Consider the following 16474-nt stretch of genomic DNA (forward strand, 5'->3'; position numbering starts at 1 on the left):
TAGGAAAAAGAAGAGAAATACACAGAGTACAGTAGAGCGAACTAATTATACAAAATCTTATCAACTCGACTTTGCATTTCATACGCCACCACATTACTTTGCTTTAAAAGTTTTTCTTGAAAAGGTGCCGGATGGAGGGCCGCAGGTATACGTTGTGACAATGAATTTTTATTAAGTGCTTTAGGAAAAGAAGCTGGTAACCTCGAGTCACTCATAAAAAAAAAAGCAATCTTTAAAAAAAACTATTCCAGCCTATAAACAGCAGCTTCAATATTCATGTAACCCAGAATACAAGTTTCATTGAACATCTTACAAAGCAGTCCTGTTAAAAAAGAAAAGAAAGGCGCAGCATGAAGTAATTTCAGACAACCAGTTTTGTGAGAGCTTTAATGGCACAAAATGTTTATAAGCTACAACTTATACATGTACTGTAAACTGTATATAATGTTACAAAGTGCTAACTAATTTATGAAGAATGCATAATCACTTTGGCTCAGTTAACTCCAATATTTCAATAAATGTCAATTAAAAAATTTGAGTTTCTAATAATCTTCAGCTTTCACTTTTTAAAACAGTAAGTAAATATGTATTTACTGCAGTTAAGTTAGCCTGCTGCATTTTTAATGTGCGAGTTTATGCATTTGTTTCTTGATCCTATTTACAAATATCGTAGGCCAGTTTTCACTGTATGTAAGAAAAATGAAGCCTGCATTTTTTTTCCAAAACTGTAAACAGGTATAAAGCTTTTTAAACAACATTTATCTTAACAAAACCTCAACTATCAATAGTTGAAACCCCTTTTCAAATTATACAATCTGTTTCTGTTCACTGTAAAACTCAAAGTTGTAGACTCTCCTCCAAAGCTTATAGCAGGTATCAATAAATACTGCATCGTATCACAGCAAGAGTTACCGTGATCACGTACCCACTCCTCGGCTGCAGTCTTTACAATTTTTCTTCATGGCTCCTTCAAATATTACAAACTATGTTGATACTCTAGCCACAAGCTTGCAAGATTAGTTATTAGATAGTCTGAAGAATTATCCTCTTTTAATTTACAAAGGGGTATTTTTTGTTGTTGAATAAGTTCTCCCTACTCGGTAAAAATCTATTTTCCCGCTATTCCAATTTCCATACAAAACAAGGTGCTGTAATTAGAACTGAAAGTGTTTCAGCCTTTCCCCTGCCCGCTCAGTTTTTCAGGACTGTAAAGTGATGTACTTGATCTAAAACACCCTCACCACGTCCCCCCTCTCTCCCCCACCTTTGGGCGAAACCCAGCATCCACCCTTGAAACAAATACCCAGTTGTAGGCCACTCGAGGGCCACGAGCATTGACAACTACCAGAAAAAAGCAGATGTCTTCACCAGAATTGTTAGACTGCTCTTTTACCCTGAAAGCATTCTCTAACAGCATTCAGAAGTAGAGAATAAAAATAAATATGGTTTAGCAGTGGATTTATGCTTAGCTTTTTACTTCCTGGGAGCTAACTAAGCTCTTTTAAACCGAATCTCGGTTGGGATTTAGCTTCTACGTATCAACTGTTTCAAGTGATCACTGCTATATCAAATACTCAACTTTTTAAAATCTGCTGCAAGCAAGCAATCATGGGTAGCTGTTCTCTTCCAACTGGCTGACTGTATTTTCTTAACGTTTTCTACAAGTCAGCCTCCTAAAGTTTTTATTTAAATGAGATTTTGCTAGTCTTAAAATTAGCATTGGTTCCCTAAATACTTAGTATTAAAGTCTATACCATAGTTTTTTTTTATATATTCATATATATATAAAAAAAGAGTATTCTATCCTTCAGAGTCATGCTACATGTTCTGAAATCCAATAAAATCTATTTAAGGACATGAACGTCCCAATGCTCTGTAACAATTTGGTACTAAAGCTTCACATTTTGAAAAGAAGTGTCACTGAAGGAGGACAAGGCTTAATGTTCCCTAAGATAAAAGTTCAACAACGTTAGTGAGAAGTCTAGCTAACATGAGACATCACGAGTGACTTTCAGTTTCCATGTATCCCCAGAGGAGATTGTACAGTAAACAATGAGAGGAATATTGAAAACTCATTTGCAGAAGACATTTCAGAGCTTCACAACTTCTGAATCTTTATGCACCTGCAAGATTGTCCCCCTTAGAGATAGGTCAAACGCTTTACCTTCCAAAACTGCCCTATGATCATAATTGTAAATGGTTCCACAACAAACAGAATCATATCCTTTTATACAAGAGTCTAAATACACCTACAGCTGTTGGGTTTTTCCTTAATTTTAAACTACGTTTAAAAGGAAAAATTCACATTTAAAATTTTCCCTTAAGAAAACAGGTAAGGAAAAGAAAAGCTTCTTCACATGCAAACAATGCAAATTTTTCTAATATCTTCTAGGCATCAGACAGGTTTCCTACAAGGAATAAGGAGCTGACTTCATAGAAAAGACAAGATTACAACAATTATCTAATATTAAAATACTCTGATGGAATAAGTTATCCTAGTTCAAAATTTACGCAGTCTTTGCCTCCTGCAAATTGAATCGTGTTAGCCAATGTAAGGGGGTCAAATAAATTCCCCCAGAAGCTGATTTAACTATTTTTTATTGCCAGTAATTTCTTAGTTTGTTTCACAACCAGTTTGTTTTTCCAAAGCAAAAGTCAATTTCACTCCAATCAGTAATTTTCCTCAAAGAAACTTAGTTTTATCACTATAATACAGTCAACATACCATGCACAACTGCAATTTAAGTCAGGTTGCACTAAAGAGGCAACAGCATCACCGAGAAAATTAAAACTTGCTGGTGGCATTTTGCATTGAGAGAAGCCCTTGCAACATATAGACAGTTGTAAACTCCGTTCAGCAACTCTGACGTGTCTTGCAGGCCAAGAGGCAAGGGAATGGGAAGAGAGAGGAAAAGAATGTGGATAGCGAAACACCTCAACAGAGTTCCAACACAATACTCAATTCCAGAGTTAGCAAAAACCTGGATATGTAAAGAAAGGGTGAAGTCAGGGTCATGCTTAAAATGGTCTCAAGTCAAATGTACTAAATGAGACAGAAACACCTTCACAGGTCACGTGGATTTCCAGGTTTTGCACTCCATCTTTCAATAAGTGCTGGCTGAAGGTGTGGTCAGTCGTTTCCCAATGTAGATGCTGAAATAAAAAGTATAAGGCATAGCGTATTTCACAGAAATACTCCCTGGTTTTGACACAGTCCTCATGCACCTAGCTACTGGATTATGTCTTTCAAGCTTGATCAGATTCTTCCACAGACTTCACTTCTCGTTTTGTAAAATTACTCTGAGATTTTCAGATAAGCCTAGAAGGACTGATGTTATCTACATTCAGTGGAAACAGGTTCCTTCCAGTCCCAAGCTCATCTGAAAACCCCAGCCTGAAAGCTCTGTGTTGTCCACAGAGTACCTGACACAGGGGGCTCTTGAACAGCTGAGCAACACTCAGATTATTATTGCAAAACAAAGTATTGCCAATAGAAGGAAGGGGTGAGCTTTAAAACACTGCTGAGGATCTATACAAACACTGACCTCTACCAAATACATCCAGGCAGCATCTAATTCACTGCAGAAAGGTACGTTTTTGCACTAGTACAAGTATTGTACAATACACTTTTATATATTCTCTCCTCCTAATTTACTCGATAGTTTACAGAAGCTTAGAGACGCACGAATCCCACCCCAGAAACAAACATGAAGCTAAGTAAAAACATATTTTGAGCACACGCCTCTGCCCCCTTCGCAGAATATGACAGATAAACATAAAGTTAGAACTGAAGCAAGCTCAGAGATTACATCAGATTACACAGGCAGTGAAAACATCGCTGAGCAGAGCAGCAGCTGATCTCCCAAGATACATCCAGTATTTCTGATATCAAAAGTATTCAGACATTTACTTTCAGTAATATCACAAAACTGCGGCGTTAGATATTGAAAATTAGAGGATGTGCCATGCACCCAGAACTCCAGCACCAAGACCTGTGCTTTGTCTTCTTGTAATGATCAGTACACGTTACAGCAGTTTCCCACCTATTCTGTTCTTTCTTTACCTATAAAGTTACCCGCAAATTCATGATAATTCCTGCATTTTCGATCTAAGAAACTTGATCTATTCTATGAACATATTAATAACGGCATAAATGCTGCAAAGTTTTCCTGCATTTCAAGGAAAAAAAAAAGCACCAAATTTTCTTGAGCAAGGTGCAACAATACTCTAGTTATTCTAGACAAAGCCCTTTTCAGCAAGCACCTGACATTCAAGTAAAGCAGAAAAGCAAAGCCAGATGCAAAAGTTGAAGTGAGAATTATGTTAATACTTACCCTAGTCCCAAAGCCAAAACATGAGATATGAACAGAGATGGAATGAAAACCTTAAGAAATTCTGCAGAGAAAATGCCACCTTTTTTCATTGCTCCACTTTTTCTCATACTTAAAGACACTGAACGTTTAGGATGTCTGAAATGAAATTCCCTGAAAGAAGAGGGGGAGGAGAGAAAAAAATTAACACAGTTTTTTTGGTATTTTTTCTTTTTTTTTTGCACACAAATGATCTCTGTAGGAACTTTTTTTTTTTTTTTTTTAGTACAAAGAGCTAGAGATCAAAGCAAGAGATCCTTTACACAGAGTAAGGGATCAAAGAGAATAATAGGAGGTATTGTGGAGAGACCACTTACACAGACAGTATAGAGACAAAGGGAGCAGTAGCTGAAGAGAGAGGTAGGTCCGAGAGAGGGAATTTCAGGATGTGATTTGTTAGCAAGAGCCTCATTTTTTGTTCCAAACAGAGATACAGAAGTCTGCCAGATATAGACAGCATCCTCTATTTTAACAAAAATGCTTTGCATTCAAGGAGCTCAACGTTTCCCCTTCCGTGGATGAACATTACATATTTTACATAGAAAGAAAAAAAGGTACAGAGAATTTATGACACTTGCTCAACACTCCATTCATTAAGCCCAAACTAAATCCCATGAATCCCAGCTCCAAGTGCCCAACTCTCCCAGTAATTATAATTTTGTAAAGAAACCTTGTAATCAACTTGCTGTGGATTTATATTACTTTCAGTAAAAGGTAATTTTGATGCTATTATGGTTCTCAGACTTCATTGTTTTGACTTTTTGTAGACTCCCCAAAGAAATTATTTCTTTTTCCCTACGATGATATTATTTGGACAGCCACAGTAATTGCATGTAAGTGAGACTCATGATTCTTCTTTCACATAAAGGAATATCCATTAAAAAAATAACTCACTTGGGAGGAATGTTTTCAGGCCTACTCGACCAGTCTGACACCCAGTCAGCACTTTTCTTCAAGACTTCCAACTCTTTCTCTCCTTCTACTGCTTCTTCTTCAGACTGAAAATACACATTGGACAAGCCTTGTAACAGTCAGTTGGCTCCTCCTCTTGGTGTTAAATTGAGAACAACAACAGCAGCAGCAAAAGGATAAGCACCAAATGGCGGCACCTGATAAACGAGCAAGTGTTCTTGGACTACCAATGATTTAGAAGAGATTTGATTAGGCTACAAGGAGGATCTGCAGAGGTCAGGATCTCACTGATTTGGTTATTATATCCAGGACCTCAGCATCATGGCAAGTTGGTTTGTGGTTGAGTTGTTGGCTTTTTTGTATGGGGAGGGGTGGTGGTGGTGTTAATCCTAATCGTAGCAAACCAGCTTGACGCATTAAATAAAGTTTTTAGAGATGTGAAAAACTTTAATTTGATGGCATTTAATTGAAAGCGTATCGCATGTAGGTAAAGCACAGAAAGACAGCCAAATAAAAATGTTTCCAAAACAATATTAGGAAGTTCTTTGAAACTTATATTACTTGCAGCTAGTGGCTTCTACTGGGTGCGTCCCAGAAGCAGCAGGGAAAGCCAAGCACTCAGTGCAACTCTCTTGACATTACATCATTAGATAACAGAATTAGGAAAAAAAAATCTGCTATAAAGGCCAGAGAGTGCCATTTCTTTGGCTAGCACAAGATGACTTTGGTACAAACTCTTCCTCAGAATTAAAACAATTTCCTGAGTGACCTTTAGTAAAATAAGTTATGGCACTTGCACTGAAGTGGGAACCATACCAAAAACAGAAGCAATCAAATCCAACAAAACAGTGATGGCAAACCTAACCCATCGTGCAGATTGCTCTGGCTCTCTGTAGGGCAGAAGTGCAACAGGCCTACTGCTCTTAGACAAAATTAAATGCAAGGTTTCACTCGTCCAGGACTGCTTTTTATTTATACTGCTGAAGGCAGCAGATTCCAGTAAATTGCCAAGCTAAGAGTTCAGCATTAGTCTCTCAGTTTGCACGATGAGGATTACTCACTGTCATGTGAGCTGATTGATCCATACATCAATACACCAAACACCCTGAAATCTTGTGCAGAAATATAAACATTTCCAAAGCCAAAACAGGTTTGACACACAGAGTACGAGCAGAGTGGTAAACAATAACATTGCTGCTACTAACCAGGGCATTTCCCAGCTTTAGAGATGGAGCCTCGTTTTTCCCTCCCTCCAAAGCTATTCTTCTCTACAAGTCAAACTGAAATTAATACAGAGTGTAAGCCTACCCACAGTTTACCATCTCTGCCTGGCTGTTAAAAATAATTGTTCCGGAAGGTGTTTTTATTTAATAGTTTTATTCTGAAAACTATCTCTTAGAAGAAAATGTAATTTAGTTAAACTGACATAAGCTTGAATGTACAAAAGCTGTTAACTACCCATATTTAGAGGGAAGTATTACATGCAGTTCTTATTAAAAAAAGATGCAGTAAAAATATGCAAGAACAAAGCACGAGACTAGTAAACAGCCTTACCCTAGTGACTAAAGAACACCTCCAAATTCTGAATACATAAGATTTAAATAATTTGTTTTGCTGTACAGCACATAACAGCCACGTTTAGAGTCAGAATGAAAAAACAAATACTAGAGAGCAGCAGTTTAACATATTTTTTATTCTGCCATGTAAAACACTCAAGATTTAAGACCTTCTGAAGTGACAGAGGTTGCTCTGCCCCTCAAGAACTCGAAATATTGACCTATATAAAAATATGATCTATATACAATACCTACAACTTTAATATATATATTAAATTAGTTTAAGAGTTAATGAAGACAATACCTGAGAACTACTGTCTTTACTTGTGTGCATTTCCACATCAAACGTTATCTGTCCATCTTCTTGAGGTGAAGGGCTAAGGAAAAATGGATTTCATTATGTCACTTCTGTCACACCACAGTCAACTAAAGAACAATTAGCATAAATAGCATCTCAGTTGAATCATTTCCACATGCACTTCTGCACACTACTCAGATGACTAACAGACTACACAACTCTGCATGTCACAATCACCAGAACAACGAAGTTTTCCAAAAGCCCTTATCGTCTCCATTTTTTTTAATTATCCTATCTGTCTCAACAGGGTTGACTGTCATTGCGTGGAAGCAAAAAGAAGCATTGCCCAAAACTTCAACAGCTACACAGAAGATGCAGATCCCTTCCTTGCTTCAGGTGACACTACTAGTATTGCAAATTAGCTTTATATCTACACGAGGTGCAACATTATGTATCAAAATACCTTTTAATGCTTGGCAAGAAGGCATTCTGCTTGTTAGCCTCACTGTGAATATTAAAAACTTGGTCATCTATTCAAACAAAATTAATTACCTGATTATGTCAACCAAGGAAACAGTAGAGAATTTAAGTCAGGAACAATGTGAAATACCATATGATGCAGCAAGACGGATCTCCCGTTACAACTCCTAAGGGCATCTTTGTAATTTAAGTTTTCATTAGAAGCATCTATGTTAGAAGTAACCAGAAAGAACCCAGAACCCCCCACACACTTAAGACGAACTTCTTGTTTAGAGGAAAAAAAAAAAGCAAAATATCTCCCCTTCCTTACGTGCTTCTTCAACTATGAAAAGGCGAAAAGAATTACCTGAAAGCTAACTGGAAAATTAAGTAAAGGAATGCAATCTATCTTTACTCACTTAAAATACAGAAAAAGCCCCTATGTTAATAAGAGGAAAAAAAAAAAAAGTAGAAAAAATTATCTACCAAACATTCCTGGTTGGACTGAATACTACTGAACTACTGGCAGCTAGTTTCTTATCAACATAGATGTAAGAAACTGTTTATTTTCCATTAAAATAACCATTCTGCTTGAAATACTTGTATGGATCCTTTTCAAGCACTGTCTACTACAGTCAGTAATTAAACCAGGCCTAACTAATTTTAAATAGCTTTTATTTCTGATCACCCACTTATATAAGATGCACAGTAGACATGACAGTTAGCAGTCATTTAGCAAACCCAAATGAGGCATAAGCAGATGGACACCTAAAATTATATATAGAAACCGCTCACGGATCTCCAAAACCAGCCCAAAACCTTTGAGGGAAAGGTATAATGAACACACAAGAATATCATAATGCTCACATGAGTCTCACGGGGTTATATTGTTAGGCAAAATTATTTTGCCTACACATGAAAATACTGCAGGATATTGAAAGCAAGGCGTACAAATTCCAGAAATCCTTCTGCCAAGTCCAGTCATACATTTTATTACGCTTGGCTAAATATAAAGCATGCATACATTACATTATTATAAATGTGCCAGAAAAATTAATGTATTTCATACCCTGTATGGTTTATGACAACAAGAAATTTAACTGTGGTGCAGATGTGACTTCCCTGCTCCTGGAGCCCTTACCTTTCTGAAATACGACTTATTTTTCAAGGAAAATGACTTGTTTGATAGGCAAGAGAAAGAAAGCACTCCAAATGCTGAAGCATAACAAACCTGACCTGAGAAAAAACTTTACCCCTCATTTAACAGCTACAGGATAAAACCCGCAATGAATTGCAAGCAGGACGGTAAATGTTTCTTTACCTGTCACAGTGGGAACTACCTCTGGAGCTGCTCTGTCCTGATTCGTGCTGGGCATCCAGAAGGATTTTTTCCATGTCTCCATTGTGGATGGAGGACGACGAAGGGACGTGTTCCAGGCCTCCGTTCTTCCCGTTGCCATTATCGTTGCTATTGCCGTTGCCGTTCATCTGCAACTCCACCCAGGAACCTGTCGGGCCAGCCAGACACCATTTCATTAAAAGCAGGGAAACTAAAACCCATCTTAGGTTTATCAATGACACGCAGAAAAAAGCCCCACGACCGTGGCGAATTCAGATAACATACAGTGCTGGGAAGCAGCTCACAAACACGCCGAGGGCGAGGCGACGTGCTTCTTCCTGGGTCTGAAGAAACGCCCCCAAACATGAAGCTGCTACTTACCAGTGTAGCTATTCCCGTGGTCACCCTCTCCACCATTAATACTTTGACAGGACACATTTCTCTCTCTAGTTTGAGGCTTCCATGCTCCCTGTATCACTCAATTACATCAATCACTCAGCCTCCCTGTTCTGTGTTCCTTTTCCAACAAAGTTTTCACCCCCCAGCCCTCCTTCTATACAAGTCCCCCACCTGCGGTTTCATATTCTCCTCCTTCTCTCCACTTCCAAAGGCCTCATCTCCAAACCAGCCCGATTTTTTTGAATAAAAATCATATAATAAAAAACTATTTTAAAAATAAGAAAATCAGCCCCCATTCTACTTTCTTTGCCTTTTCCAGTGCCTTTCCAGTGCCACCTGGCACCCACCGTACCCTGCTGTAGCCTTCAGAGCTCGGTCACGCAACTCCAGCTACCAGAAGTTCAAGGCCAGCACAGCTCGAGTACCACGCTAACATCCATCTCATAGCCGTTAGATTAAAAGATTTCACCACAAACGAGACAAAGTGAAGAACTGTGGGAAAACCAGAATAGTCACACGTACTGAGTTAATTCCCATGCCACCGGTTCATCTTTTTTTGACACTTCTTTTCCCTCCTTTCCTTAGCCAGCAAAGACCACGTAGCCAACCTATTCAACAGGCTGAGATCTGGATTTAGTTTTAATAACTATGGAATACCCATGTGCGTGCTGAGATCTGACAGAAGAGACAGAGCATCTCTTATGCGATAAAAACAGCTGCTAACACAATTCACCTCCTCTGTACTTACGGTTGAAGGTTTTTCTTTTTCTTATTTTTTCCTAATCTCATGTTTATTGCATGGGCTGGCTAAGGCTGGAGGCAGCCCTGGCTCCAGCAGGGCCACCCCGAGGAGGGTGCCTTGGCCAGGAGGCCTCTGCAGACCTCCACAGAGACCCCGTGGCCTCCCCAGGCAGCCCCATATTGCTCCTTGGCATTTAGACGAAGCCTCTCGTGCTCCAGTTTGCCATTTAACACGCTGATAAACTACATGAGAAACGGTATTTGCCAGTACGTTGGGAAGGGACATGTTTCAATTCATATGTTTTGGAAATATTCTTATTATTCAATGCCCTGAGGACTAAAGATAAAACAGATCCCCACCCTTCTCTCTGCTCCAAATATTTAGATGCATTCCCTACCCCACTGCAATTCCAGCCTTCCCATTAAGCACAAAAACCATTTGACCAACTTTATCTGAGCACACCGAGTGCCTGAAAAATCCGACAGACTTCCTTCTGCAGTTACTGACTTGCACACTGCCTTTATCCACATTACAAAATTCTGACATTTAGCAATGTTTTAAGGCTCCATGTAGGAAAATATTTGCAGTTAGGACCTTAGGACATTTCATTTTGCCATACAATTTTGTTAAGGAAACTGGGAGGGCTTTAAACGTTGTTTCCGCTAATCACTCTTCAATCACAGTGTTAATAACCCTTCCGAGTAACTCTGCATTTGATGCCCCCACCACCTCAAATATATCATCAAAAAAGGAGGCATGAACATAATGAACTACTTGGGACACCATCGGCACGCTTATGAAACGCGTCCTCGTAATTCCACCATCTCAAAAGTTCCTGCACCCTCTCAGGAAGGTCACAGCAGTTCCCCCAGCACAAACGCTGGCACGGCACGTGGAGCAGAAATAATGCCTTCACGTTGGACAGCCATCACTAGGGAGGGGAAAGATCTCCGATTTCTCAAAAGCACACAGTTTTCAATGCAACATTTCCCATCACCGGTCAGATAACGGCCTCACACGTATACTGTATCATGCCATGACTCCTGGGGACTTCAGCTTCTGTCTGACGGTGAACGCTTTCAGCTCCTTTTAGTTTTGATGCCCTTCCTAAAGAAGGAACTATACTCAAGAAGAAAGCCTAAAGATATGAAAACAAGAGTTGAAACTATTTTTTTTAATTACTTGCAAAGGTTCTGAATTTCAATACCAAGTTCCTGACTGTAGAATTTGGTGTTGTGCCTCCGCTTGTTTTTACAGCAAAATTTTGGCTCTGGGAGCTGTCCCAGTGACGGGGGAAGGAGCGTACATCCTGATGCGTTCACCTGTTTCCAGCCTGATTTTGTGAAGCCCAAACAGAGCTCCTCCTTAGTATCGATTGCTAACAAAGCCATTATGCTGATGGCCACGGAAGCATCATCCCCTTCGGAGTCCCGGTGGTTTAGAGCCTGGTTTCCCCAAGCTGCATTCACAAACAAGGAATTTAGGGCGTGCACAGAGCCTGCCTACAATCACTCCAAGTACACCAACTCTGTACCACATACTGGGCTTTCCAGATACTCGCCAGCTGGGGAAAGGCAGCCTTTGCTTGGACTAGTTGAAACAAAACTGTATTTTTTCAGATTGATGATGATAACTGATGTCTAAATTTCAAATTCCAACCATTTCCAGAGGCTGATGAGGAAGGTAGGTTTGTCTTGTAGCTGTGCAGCAAGGGGCAGCACCTGCAGAAAGGCAGGTGGCAGCTGCTGGACGAAGGCAGGCCACAAAGGTGAAGGCTCCCCTAGAGCCACATCAGAGCAGGGAGCATCTGTTGGGAATCCTAATGCTCAGGAACTGCAAAGACACGTAATATTGAAAAAGAGCAGAGTGATAAAACGTGAAAAGAACACACGGCAAACGTGCGAGGAGAGCACTTCTTGTAACACCAGCCACGGGCAGGTGAAAGCCCAGGGGAAGGCGATCAGAACTGGCTGCAGCTACCAGGCCTCCGTGGTCCTTAACATCAACGGGGATTTTCTTTGTGCATGAAGGCTGCCCTGGTCTGAGAGAATCTGCCCTTTATCTAACACACGTTACGGCCGTGCCAGGAAGAACAGTCGAATTAACCGTGAGCAAAGAGCCCCGACGAGCCAGGCAGTAGTTTACATGACGAGCAGCACGTTCCCCATCTGACCTCACTTTTAATGAGTCAAAACACACGCGGGGAAGCCTCATCTGGCACCGAGCGAAAACACGCTACGTCCTCCCAGGGGAATCACAGCCGGTTTGCGAGTGGGAGCCAGCGAGCCCCGGGGGTTCGCAGCCCCCGGTGGGAGGGATCGGCACCTCTGCTGCCCGCAGCACAACACCTGGAGCGAAGCAAGCAGCAGGGAGAGAAGTGAGAAGCTGCCCCAGCCCTTCTCCAGCTCTGGGTTCGTTACGGTGATCACCCACAGGAGAACGCTCAGCTCCACCACGTCTCCCATTTTACTGTCGAGCTGGAAATACGGCAGCACGGGGCGTTCTCAGGTGGGTGTTTAACTCAACTTCCTGAGTTCACTTTTTCCTCCCTTCCCAAATCACGTAACGCACACTCTGGGAAAGAAAAAAAATCCAAAAGCTGCTTACATGAACAGTAGTGTACTCCAAAATTATTTGCCCAAGGTGTAATGCCAACTATTCCATTAGGAATGGATATATACCACATGATTTTTTGGTAGTTAGTTATAAATTAAAGAAATTAACCTTTTTACACACTATTTGTCTTATTTTAAGGATTTTGAAGAAGTTTAAAAGGTATTTGTGGAAAGGAGAAATATTTTTCCTAAATTTAGTGAGACAGTATTCAGATCGTCTACAAAATAGAAAAATAAATACTAACTTTTGCTAGAAATTAAAAAAATACATATTTCTACTAGCCTTTCAACACAAAGTCTTTAGTTAACAAAAAATATTCCGTTCCATTTCATAAGGAGTTACAATACACATCCCAAATATCTCCTCTTTTTTTGTCTGGCAGACAGATCTCTAAAAACAATGATGACACTTTGTTGTCCAAGTAAGAAAAAAATAAAATAAAATAGTAAAAATTTAGATCTCTGCACACTAAAACCATTTTGCAATTGCTTTTCTGAGATCCTCAGGCAGATTTTCTTACTGAAACATAAATAAAGTCAGGTATCAGCTACCCATAATAAAAAAAAAGAGATTTTTAAAATCCCATTTCTGTAGGCAATTGGGCAAGACCCTAATGAAGTCAGCGGGTCTCCATGCGGGCGCAGGACTCCTCACGTACAAACAAGTCCCGGAGCAGGATTTAAGTAGGTCTTATGCAGCAGCATTAAGTCAGTTAATAGGCAAGTCCTCCTAAATCCTGTTGCAAAACTGCAGCATCAATAGGCTGTCATCTGGCACGTGGCCATCCTGCACACACAGGTTTCTACTGAACAGAGAAATCCAACTGCTTGTGGAAGAAAATAACTCATAAGCGTGAGCTTACAACTTTCAGCTCTTCCTAAGTGGTGGAAATGTTAAGCAAAAGTAGCTGAAAGTGCAGGCGAGGGGCTGTCAGCTCGTTTATGCAGTCTGGGATCTCACTTTGGGGGTGGAGAGGAAAGACTGTATTAAAAAAGATACGTTACAAAATAGATACGGTTAAAAGTACGTGAATGTTGTAAACATTATATACTTTTGTATTTATAAAAATATGATTTAAAAATACTTCCTACATATAAAATTGTAGAAATAAAGATATTCCAAACTAGCAGCTCCCAAGAAGCCTGAGCCACGATCAATCTGAATAAACTCAAAACTCCCAGTTCTACAACTAAGTATGCCTTTAACAAACAAAGAAAGCTGCTCAGATTCCCAAAATGGTAATTATTAAGCAAGTTCTCCATGACAGAGGTGGATGAGTTCCTGCCTAAGGTGGGATTGCTTTTTTGTCAATATGTAACAGAGCCTTAAAATAATTGAAATGTGGGAAGAATCCAGGGTTTCCAAAGCACACAAGCTTGGGTTTGGGGTTTTTCTTTTCTTTTTTTTTTTTTGAACCCAAAGGTCTCCTGCCCTTCGGTTCAAGTGCTGGGAGATCTCTGAATGGAAGGCCTCGAACACGCACGGATGGCACGCAGAACAAAATGAGTAAGTGTCTGAACTCATTAGCCTGAAAAGGGTCACTGCAAAGCTTATATAATGGCAGAAAAAGTCCCTGTAACGCCGAGCATTGTGGAGCGGCTGACCGCCTGAAAGCAGCGCTAAGCCCACACGGAGCCCATCGGTTGCGTTTGTTTTGTTCGCCGAGCGCAGACGACCAAATATTTCCTCTCATACCTTGTGCTCACCACCTCCAGTAATCACATTGATTTAGCTAAGCCCGTACGCGCTGACCCAGCAGCAAGATCCCCGTGGGCAGATCCAGCCCAGGCTTACAGCGCGCTCCCCTCGTCGCTCCTGCCTTCCAGCAGATTACGTGTCCCGCAGAGCAAGCTAACACACCGACAGAAAACAAGATGGAAAGATCAAAATATAAAAGCAAAGGTGGCAATTTACAAACTGAGAATAAAGCATGGAGCTAGGCACGCCGCAAATTTAAGACAGAAAATTGATGTTAAAGTGTGCCAACCGCCCTGAATAACTCGCTGTAAATTCCTGTTTTACTCAGGTGAGCGTTTTGTTGTGAACAGCGCTCATTATCACAAGGTGCAACATTACCGTGGCACAATAGCAGCCTTACGACACGGGCAGAGTTTATTCTTCTTTAGCACAATTCCCAGCGAATCACAGGAGATCAACCGAGGCATTTTGTTGTCGGTTTGACTTCACTGTAAACCACGAAGGCAACAGCTCAGCATTCACGCCACCTATTCATCGCTCCAACCAAAGCATCCCTAATAACTGTGAGCAAATGAACAGCCCCACTCAAGCGGCTGTTCCAGACCCGCGAAAGGCAGCTGCCCGAAGTACCCGAGCCCACAGAAACCCCATGGATGTGCCCTGCCGGTGTCACCCTGGGAACAAAAGGATGCAGCAGAGCAGCTGACAGAGATGCCGGATATAGAGGAAAGGAGCTCACGTCAGTGCTATTGACTCAGCCCCTGAATAAACTCATTCCCACAGGCACGCTCCTCCCCCTGCCCTGCTGCAGCCCCAGCTCCACTGCCACTGCCAGCCGCTGGGTAAACTCGGCGCAACCCCAGAGCTGCCCCTGCCACCCCAAAACCTGCCCATGACACCCCAAAGCTGCCCCTGCCACTGCTTCTTTACTGGTAAGCTGACAGTACGGGGACAGGCTGCGGGGTCTCTTTCTCTGGAGATATCCAAAACCCACCTGGATGCCAGCCTGCTCTAGGTGATCCAGCTCGGCAGGGAGTTGGACTAAGTGATCCCCAGGTGTCCCTTCCCACCTCAGCCACTCTGTGGTTCTGTGACCCCAAAACCACCTCTGCACCCCAAAAAACACTTCCTGAGAACCCAAATCTGTCCCTGCGCCCCCAAATCCCCTCCTGTGTCCCCAAAACCTCCTCATGCCACCCCAACACCACCCCTATGACCCCAAACCCGCCCCTGCAACCCCAAAACGCCCATGTGACCCCAAACCTACTCCTACGACCCCAAACCAGCCCCTGCGACCCCAAACCCTGTCCTCCGACCCCAAAACCCCTGCTAGCACCCTAAACCCCCTCCTGACGTCCCCAAACCTGCCCCTATTTCCCCAAGCCCCCTCCTACTCCCCTCAGCTCTCCGGGGGCCGGTTCCCCTCAGCTCCCCCAACGTCCCAGAGCCGACCCCGGGGACACCCCGAGCTCTCCCCTCAGCCACCCCCGTCACCCAACCCCACAACCAGGGCTCCCAGCGCCCGGGGGCGCATCGCCTCAGCGTCCCCCTCAGCGGGCCCCGCACTCACTGTTGAGGCCCGGCTCGGCCCCCGGGCTGTTGTTGTTGTTGTTGCTGCCGGGCCGCGGCTCCTGCGGGCAGGACATGGCGGCGGCGGAGGGACGCGGGGCCGCTGGGGCTGGCACGACGACACCACAGCGAGCACGGCCCGGCCCGGCCCGGCTCCGCCGCCCGCACATGCGCAGCTCGCCACGGGGAGCGTGCGGGGCAGCATGGGGCTGGGGGCGGGGCTGGGGGCGGGGAGGCTGCGAGGGGAGAGGAGGGGATGGAGGGTGGGGAGGTGTGAGGGGAAGGGAGGGCTGTGAAGGAGGGCGAGGCTGCGAGGGGAGAGGGGCTGTGAGGGGAAGGAAGGACTGGGGAGGGGGTCTGTTGAGGGCTATGAAGAGAGAGGAGGTTGTGAAGGGAAGAGACGCTGTGAGGGGAGACTGTGAGGGCAAGGAAGGGGAGGGAGCGCTGTGAGGGCTGTATGTGGAGGGGAGGCTGTGAGGGGAGAGAAGGAAGGGGAGGGCTGTGAAGGGGAGGCTG

General features: G+C 42.7%; 1 protein-coding gene across 1 annotated transcript; it reads right to left on the reverse strand.

Moving 5' to 3' along the window:
• Window positions 1-372: 372 nt before the first annotated feature.
• Window positions 373-16119, reverse strand: BNIP3L (BCL2 interacting protein 3 like). Its single transcript, XM_035345064.1, has 6 exons — window positions 15960-16119; window positions 8917-9103; window positions 7143-7215; window positions 5265-5368; window positions 4335-4484; window positions 373-3153 (listed from the first exon to the last, which is right to left on the reverse strand). Exons 1-6 carry the CDS (start codon window positions 16033-16035, stop codon window positions 3105-3107), a joined length of 639 nt encoding a protein of 212 aa, XP_035200955.1. The 5' UTR covers window positions 16036-16119; the 3' UTR covers window positions 373-3104.
• Between the last annotated feature and the right edge of the window lie 355 nt (window positions 16120-16474).

Source organism: Oxyura jamaicensis, chromosome 22 (assembly GCF_011077185.1).
Source record: "Oxyura jamaicensis isolate SHBP4307 breed ruddy duck chromosome 22, BPBGC_Ojam_1.0, whole genome shotgun sequence".
Lineage (NCBI taxonomy): Eukaryota > Metazoa > Chordata > Aves > Anseriformes > Anatidae > Oxyura > Oxyura jamaicensis.

Bases quoted from the DNA above. Each gene is read 5' to 3' on its own strand.
- BNIP3L (XM_035345064.1), bottom strand. From the start codon at position 16,035: ATGTCCTGCCCGCAGGAGCCGCGGCCCGGCAGCAACAACAACAACAAC. The intron at 5,369-7,142 runs GTATTGTCTTCA...GTGTATTTTCAG, and splicing joins GTAAAGACAGTAGTTCTCAG to TCTGAAGAAGAAGCAGTAGA. The intron at 4,485-5,264 runs GTGAGTTATTTT...CTCTTCTTTCAG, and splicing joins CCTGAAAACATTCCTCCCAA to GGAATTTCATTTCAGACATC.